We start from the raw sequence: 8593 nt of genomic DNA, 5'->3' as shown, positions 1-8593 counted from the left end.
ATTGCATCCATGAAACAAGATTGGGATTGGGTGCTGAGAGCACACGTCCTGCAGATCGTGTCTATTGGCCCTCAAAGCTCCATTCTCACCCTTTCAAGGTCTCGTCCCTAACACAAGGGGGTTAGAAGGCAACAGTTGGGTTCTCAGACTCCCTTGCAGCTGCTCTGGCTAGGTTCTGCCAATGGAAAATGCTGGTGGGGCCTGGCAGGTGGGAGTTGAGACATTTCTCTGTTGTTTTGGCAGTGCCTTTGGCAGCAGAAGCAGCAGCGGATGACAGGAGCTTCCTCGGTGACAGTGGTGGCTGCAGCAGCATTGGCTGGGGCGGGAGCTCCTTATTCCTACTCAGTAGCATTGGTGTGGTTCTAACGCAGTGGTGGCAGGGGCCATGCTTCCAGCCGAGCAGCAGTGAGTGTGGGCTTTGAGCATTGGAAGCTTCCTGATCCTGGGGTAGCGTCCTCTCTTCCCTTTAGCTCTTCCGGCCCTCTTGACATCATTTAACCAATCCCTTGCATTAAATTCCGCTTGACTTGAAATATCTAGATTGGTTTTTTTTTGTTTTTTTTGAGTAAATACTGATTGGGATGCTATAAAAAAGAAACATTCAGAAAATAAGAGAGTTCTTGGATATTAAAAAATGTGAAAGCAGAAATAACAAACTCAATGGAAAGGTTAGAACATAATGATGGTGAAATCACCCAGAAAGTAGAGAAAAACAAAACCCAAACTCCAACAACATCAACAGTGTAAGTGCTCAAAGTTTACAGTAAATTGTAATGATATCATATAACATTATCATGGTGTAAGTTACTTATTCTCACGTTACTGTATAAATACTCTGTGGTGCTGAGCACACATCCTGCCTGGCATTTGCATGTGACATGTGACCATGTGTTACAGTGGGGTCCTGGTTAGTACAATTTTAAGAGAGCAGAGAAGTGTCAATTTAAAGAAAACTAGAGGAAGAGTATAATCTTCTGATTAATAACGTACTGACAAGAATTTTAAATATAGTCATAGATAGGTAAGCTTTATTCCAATGTCTACATAAAAATGAGTTGATGTCGAACAGGAAACGGTTTTCCCAAAGGGTTAAAATCTATCACACAACAGAACTTGGTCCTTTTCCCTTTCGTTTGTCTCTCAGTTCAGTTGGCTGACACATCGTTATTAGGGTCCGCCCTCACTAATCATTTTCACCACACACAATATCTAAAAGTCTTCGGGTGGCACTTCCCATTTCTCTGGAAATCTCTTAAGCTGCTTTCAGTTACAAGAGATGAGCAAGGTTTTTATCTGCTCACGCTCTACTCTACTGGAGACAAAAACACATCCCTGAATTCTCTTGTTTAAATTGTGGCTGTTGGCCAAGTGTCCAAATGAAGAACTTAACGCTAACACACAAAGGACACAGTATAATCTCTGTATAATAGTGACTTCGCTTCAACCTTTTCTCATTAAAGAATTATTTTTATTATCTCTCCACAAGGGAGTTATAAAAAATACCTGTAAAAACACTGAAAAGGCTCTTAAAAGAGCCTGGAATGAAAAATTCTGCAGTATAAATTACGATACATCGTCTATGACTTGCAAATAAGAATAAAATAAATTCTACAAGCTAGAATTTCTGAATGATTTTGATAGGAATTTACCAGAAGGAGCCAGGAGCCATCAAACCTTAACCATTTCCTGTTTTCATCCCAACTGAGTTTTTGAAAAGCTATATAATCTGTTGACAGGCACAATCCAGACAGGAACTTGCTGCTGCCACTAATGATGAAATCAATCTGAAGGACAGAGATTTGTATGCTGGACGCGCCAGGCTCTTCCATGCAACTGGCTGAAGTGGTCTTCTCTTATTTTTTCCCTTATGCTTTAAATAAAAGTAAATATACATATGGTAAAAAATTTAAATGGTACAGAAAGATCTAAAATAATCAGTAAATATCCTCTTCTCTCACAACCTAGAAAATCTGATGTCTTCCAAATCATCAGGTGTGTGAATAATTTGCAAAGTGAAGTCAAACTTGGAGTCTCTTCATCTGAAAATTATTGTCAGGACTTTTGGAATGTGTTGATTCTGTCATGTATTACCTCTGTTACTGAGGAAAGCCATGCAGTCTTCTCCTTCTTAAAAAAACCTAATTACAAAAGCAACACACACACTCTGCTCAGAGACAGCAAGTCCAGGCAGCACCTTGTACTCCGTGATCTGGTCCTAGTTACAGGCAGAGTCCCTGGTATCATCCCTGAAATACAGGAATCACAATTACTAACAAGGCATTTTCAAAAATAAGAACTTTGTTTTAATCAAAATGAGGTCATCTGGTCCTTGTAAGATGGAGGGGATTCACTCTGTCAGAGATTCAGGTTGTCTGGTCATTACTTAAAGGGCATGAGCCACAGAATCCCAAGCATTCAAGTCAAAACTAGGTCAAACCTTTCCTAGAGAACAAATGGAAGGCGAGGCAGCAAAGGACTTAAAGGATGGAGAAGGAAGATTCCTTCACAGAAACTGCCACCACAGTGATGAGAAGCTAGGTGTTTTTCCCCCAAAGTGCACTCACTCTCTGGTGAGCAGGAAAAGCTTACAGAGTCACGGGTGGCAGGAGCTCAGCCGAGCCCTTCCTGAATGCCTCGGATCCTCCTGGCCAGCTGCACATCCTTCGGGAAGAGAGTGACACGGCCGGCATGTAAGGAGAGGAGATAGGCATCCTCAAAGAGATGAACTAGAAATGCTTCTGCTGCCTGCGGACAGAAAGAAAAGCAGAGAGACTGACACAGACGAGGGGGCATGGGCTGCTTTCTGCTGAGAGACCTGCTAAACTCAGTCCCTAAGGGCTCAAAGGACTGCGGGGAAGGATTATTCACAGAATGAGACTGAACTTTGCCTGGGAATTCCACTACCACCAAATGAGAACCTAACCTCCAAACCCTGGGTGTTCCTTGTTCTTTTCAAGGAGGTGAGATGTAGCCTTGCCTTTCTCCCATACTCACCCCTCACCCAACTGGACCTTGGCCCCCATCTTACCTCTTGTAGGGCCAACAGGGCCTGGGCTTGCCAATTGAAGTCCACACCACGAGTGAATATAACACATATTTCTCTTGCCTGCGAAGGAGTGGGGGTGGGGAGCAAGGGAGAAGGGGAGTGGGGAGGAGTAGAGAGTAAAAGGAGGTTCAAGAGAAGACAGACTCTCTCCGTGAGTCTCCGTGAATCTTCATTTCCGTTATTCCTTCCTGGCCCTTAATCATAGAACCTAACTAGTAGCTGGTGTCAACTCCAGGGAGCTTAGAGATTGGCCCGTCTCTCCTCATTGGTGGTGGGGAGAGGAGGAGACAATCTCTCAGGGCAAGACAAGGGATGAAAGGGTGGTTGGATGACAGAGCTCCTTGTATGTAATCAAAGAACACAGTTCAAAGGTGGCAGGGGTTAGAAATTAATTCCATAAAGAATTAGAAGGTGCCCTTGGTGGGCTCATGTTTTCAGAAGATGAAGAGTCCCCGACCAGGCTAGGGAAGAGGTCCCTTGCCATTTGGGCAAGAGGCGATAGGGGCCCAATACCTGGGAAATTTAAAGAAAGGAGGCGGCATGGGGCTTGGCGGGAAGCTCCCTGGAGCTCACCAGGCGGCCAAAGGGGTTCTTCCTTAACAACAGGTGTGTGCTCTTCTGAAGAGTTCGGATCTCCTTCAGAACCCGGTATCTCCGGCGAGCAACTTGACGGGAGGGAGCACCTGAACGAAAGAGTTGGGTCATAGAGCAAAATGCAGTGGAAAACGGGTGGTGCATTGCAACCTGGCTGTCAAACTACCAAATCGTAGACTGTATATAATAGGCTCCCCAAAAGCAGGGCTTTTTGTCTATCGTAGTCATTGCAGTTATCTTCAGCAACTGGAGAACAGTGGTTGGTGCTAAATAAATTTTTGTTCAATGAATGAATAAGTGATCCTTTGAGGGTCCTATTGACCCTCAGTGATGATCCTCTGAGGGTCTTATTTTAAATGCCGACTCTTCCATGCAGCCTTTCCTGACTCCCAATCCCTTCCAAACCGATGGGTCACTTCCCTCCTCCGGGCCCACAGTACTCTGTGCATCTCCTCTGTCTTTCCCACCTGGACTGGAAACCCAGTTTCCAATTTTGTTTTTAGGGTTTTTTTGGCCCTGCCGCGCAGCACGTGGGATCTTAGTTCCCCAACCAGGGATCGAACAGGCGCCCACTGCATTGGAAGCACAGAGTCTTAACCACTGGACCACCAGGGAAGTCCAATTTTTAGGTATTTTTTAAGAGCTGGAAGGAATCTGAGAGATTATCTAGTACAATTCCCTTGTCTCTGTTATCCTGAGGCCCAGAGAGGTTAAGACAGTTGGCCAGAGCACGTTAGCGGCCAAGGTGGGAGCTCAGAAGTGGCATAACTCAGTGCCAGTGTCGGGCCTTTGGGCTATGAAGTCAGAGCCTTTGGCTCAAAGCCTAGTTTCAACAACAACAAAAAAAGACAAAAAAATCTTAAAATCATTCCTAAAAGTAGAAATCAAAAAAGTCAAACTCTGATCAGAAATTAAAAACACAAGAATGTAAAAAATAAAAATTCTTCTAACTCTCTTGTTAAAGAGGACAATTCACTGAAATTAGACTATTTAGAAATGAATAAAAATAAAAAGTCTACACCTTAAAACTTAAGCGATATAGCCAAATAGTCCTAAAGGAAAATGTACAGCCTCAAGATCTATCTACGAGAAAACAAGAACATTGAAAGATAATTCCGCTAAGTGTTCAACTCACATATTAGGAAGAGAATTATTAAAGTAAATCAAAAGAAGGTAGAGTAAAAGAAATATTAAAGATAATAAACTAACTTAATGAAAAAAAGTGTAAAACAAAAACAGTACAGCTGGCTCCATAAATTAAACCAAGGACCAATAAAAACAAATGAACCTCTGAGAAGTTGAACAAATAAAAAAAAGAAAAAAAATCCCCACGAAAACTAACATTTTGAAGAAGTGTTATTCATGGTCTAGCCAAGAAGAAAGAATCCACACCAAGTAGTTGCATAGAAGGGATTTAATATGGTGAACTAATTGCCAAGTGTTAGACAAGCTGCCAAGAGCAAATGGGGACAGAGGGGCAATGCAGAGAGGTGCTGGCAGTGGAGACTTTATCCCAGGGGCCAAAGAAACAGGGGACTTTTTAGAAAGAGGGAGGCCCTACACCCAGGAGATGAGCTACTGGCACGTGCCTCCCTCCTCACCACCAGTCCCCAATCCAGTCGCCGGAAGCAGCCTTTAATAATCAGACATGGCAGTCACAGAATGGAAAGATGAACACAACTAAAGATCACCAAGCAATGTAAAAAGGCCAACACCATGAAAGGAAGGGACCACACTCAGCAAACAAAATAACCAATACCAGAGGGACTTGAGTTATTACAGAAAAGAGAGAAAGAAAAATACACATAATAACCTCAGAGGGGTAAGGGAAGATGTGAAGTCTATGACTCAGGAACAAGTGCTTGTGAAAAGTAACCAATTAGAGAGATCATGGGAAAGAACTGGGATTAAACATTCAATAGTTGGGTCTTAAAATCCGACATAAGGAGTTGGGATTTAATCCTAAGGTAATGGGAAGCCACGGAAGAGCTTTAAGCAGGACGGAGAGATGATCCACTTACATTTAAAGATCGTTCCAGTTGCTGTGTAAGGAAAGGACCGAAAAGGAACAAGAGTGGAAGGGAAGTCGTAGCCAGGTCAGGGTGCTGGGGGCTTGGACGAGGCTGATGGGAGTGGAGAAGGCAACGAGTGGCATGATCAGGATGCGAAGTGGAGGTGGAAGTGCCTGAGCTTACATTCGGATTGGACGGACATGGGGGCGAGATGAAAAATCTCTCCCGGGTTTCTGGCTTAAACAATCCTGTGAGTGGCTATGCCATTTCCTGAAATGGGGGAAACCGGGGATGAAGCGGCAGGAGGGGAGTAACCAAAAGTGTGCTTTTAGATGTGTTTAGTGTGACATACCCCAGAGTCTTCGAGTAGAAAGGCCATTGGATGTAGGTGTGCGGGGTCAGAGGAGAGATGTGGGCTGGGGCTATAAATGTGAGAGCTGTCAGTGTATGAATGGTACTGGAGCCACGGGGAGGGATGAGCCCACCTGGGGAAGGGAAAGAAAGGAAAAGTAGACCATGGAAGTCCGCCATCAACATGCTGAAGAGAGGTGGCACAGGCAGTAAAAACCACTGAGCAGAAACTGCAGAGCGTGTGTATCACGGAGCCAGGGGGATGGAGTGTTTCGAAGAAGAAATGACCCACTGTGTTGAATGCTTCTGAGAGGATAAGAGGACACAGGCATGTCTAATAAAGTTGGCAACATGAAAGTAGCTGGTGACCTTCACAACAGCAGTTCAAGGGTACTGGAAGTAAGGGTAGTGGTTGTGGGGAGTCAGATTGGAATGGGTTGAAGGGTGTCTGGGAAGAGGGGAAACAGACACGTGGGTAGACTTAAGTTTGGCTGTTTTAAAAAGGGTAGCTGTGGGGCTTCCCTGGTGGCGCAGTGGTTGGGAGTCCGCCTGCCAATGCAGGGGACAGGGGTTCGGGCCCTGGTCTGGGAGGTTCCCACACGCCGCGGAGCAACGAAGCCCGTGCGTCACAACTACTGAGCCTGCGCTCTAGAGTCCGCGAACCACAACTACCGAGGCCCGCGTGCCTGGAGCCCGAGCTCCGCAGCCCGTGCGTCACAACTACTGAGCCTGCGCTCAGGCGCCGGGGAACCACAACTACCGAGGCCCGCGTGCCTGGAGCCCGAGCTCCGCAACGGGAGAGGCCGCTGTGATGAGAAGCCCGCGCACCGCAAAGAGGAGTAGCCCCCGCTCTCCGCGACTAGAGAGAGCACGCATGCAGTGGGGAAGACCCAACACAGCCAAAAATAAATAAATAAATAAATTAAATAAATTAAAAAATAATAATAAAATAAAAAGGGTAGCTGTGAAGGGCAGAAGTGAGAAACAGGGAGTATGAGGGAGCCGGGGATGTGGGGTGCCCTTTTCTTTAGAACAGAAATAGCAGAGCACATTTGCCAAATGCCAATGTAAGGAGTATGAATTTACTTCCAAGTGCAGGTGGTAAGGATAACAGAAAGCCCCTGGGATGGTGACAGAAGAATATGACCAAGAGCTCATGTAGGAGGAGGAGTGGCTTTTGATGGAAAGGGGTCGCCTAAGTTCTCTGTTGTGAGAAGATAAAGGGGAATCCAGTCTGGAGGCTTCTATTTCCTCAGTGAAGCATGAGGCAAGGTCATCCTGAGCTGAGAGTGAATCAGGGGACTGGAGTTGTAAGGATGCTTCTATATCTGGAAGCAACAGTGAACATCACACATAACAATATTCCTGTTAAAATTACAAATGAGACAAAGATGACCAAAACATTGCTCTTATTTCAACACTAGTCTCAGGGCCTCACTAACAATAAAATGAGAAATAAAATGTATAAAAATGAAAAGAAGACTCAAAAGTCATTATTTGCAAACAGTATAATGGGCCACTTAAAAATTTCAATTAAAGCAGCTGAAAGGCTATTAGGATTAACAAGAGAATTCAGCAAGTTAGCTAGATGCAAAGGTTATTTATGTTAAGGAAAGAAAAATAAAAAACAACCCATTCACAACAGCAACATCTATAAATAACCAATAATACTTTCTTCACCCTGCTCTTAGCTATGGAGCAGAAGACAAGTAAAGCAGTTGCTGCCACAGTTCTTGTTTGTGGGTATCCCATCCACCAGACCACAGCACAGAAACTAAGGACCACAGACCAGCCTTCTTTCCGGGCATGCTACTTCTGGAAGGGAACAAGGTGAGAGCACCGGCTAAGTTAGGGTACTTTGGTTAAGGACGAATACAGCCACTCACTGAAGGAAAAAAACAAAACAAAACAAAACAAAACAAAAAAAACCTGGAAAGGCACCTTCTAAAATTAGAACTGTTGTTTGAAATTGTCACAAAAAGCAGCCAATACTTTTGCATTTGAAAAAAGCACAAACACCAATATTTTAAAACCCCGTGTCTGCGGGAACAAGCTGGGTGATCTTGTTCAAATTATCAGGTCTGTCTGCGCTTCAGTTGTCCCATCTGTAAAATGGGCACGATATAAAATTGAGTTAATTCATATAAAGAGTTTAACATAATGCCTAGTTAGTGGTAAGCACTCAATACACGTTAGTAGAATTAAGAAGACTGTCTGGGCCAGTCCTTTCTCCTCCTCAGAACTGCCTTCCCCAGTCCCTCCCCGGTCTTGGACCTTGGGACGTCCCGGAACGGATACTGGACGGCAGAACCGCTTTGCCCCCCTGCAGAGGAAGGCCAGCGGACCAGGGGTCGGGAGACTGGGCTGGACCCCAGGCTCGGCAAGCGAGCATAGATTTTTTCGTCTGTGAAATGGGCACGCGGACCCGGCCGTACCCACCTCACAGACAGGCTGCAGGGAGGCCGGCTCGGAGGGAAAGGGATCACGGCGTGTTACCTAAGGGTGGGCCCGGCCGGGGGGGCGCGGGAGCCGGGCTCGCGGCGCGCCTCCTTGGGGCTTCGGGCTTGCGGATCCGGCGGCGCGGGCCCAT

General features: G+C 45.4%; 1 protein-coding gene across 2 annotated transcripts; it reads right to left on the bottom strand.

Annotated features, from left to right (window-relative positions):
* Positions 1-2610: 2610 nt before the first annotated feature.
* CENPA (centromere protein A) lies at positions 2611-8593 on the bottom strand. Of its 2 annotated transcripts, XM_007470807.1 has the most exons (4): positions 8500-8593; positions 3620-3729; positions 3029-3106; positions 2611-2745 (listed from the first exon to the last, which is right to left on the bottom strand). In XM_007470807.1, exons 1-4 carry the CDS (start codon positions 8591-8593, stop codon positions 2611-2613), a joined length of 417 nt encoding a protein of 138 aa, XP_007470869.1. The 2 variants fall into 2 exon arrangements, with proteins under 2 accessions (XP_007470869.1, XP_007470870.1); XM_007470808.1 differs by lacking the exon at positions 3029-3106.

The sequence above is a fragment of the Lipotes vexillifer genome, unplaced genomic scaffold (assembly GCF_000442215.2).
Source record: "Lipotes vexillifer unplaced genomic scaffold, Lipotes_vexillifer_v1.1 scaffold717, whole genome shotgun sequence".
NCBI classification, from domain to species: Eukaryota; Metazoa; Chordata; class Mammalia; order Artiodactyla; family Lipotidae; genus Lipotes; species Lipotes vexillifer.
Note: the sequence above shows the minus strand (reverse complement) of the source record. Positions and strands in the feature narration are given on the sequence as shown.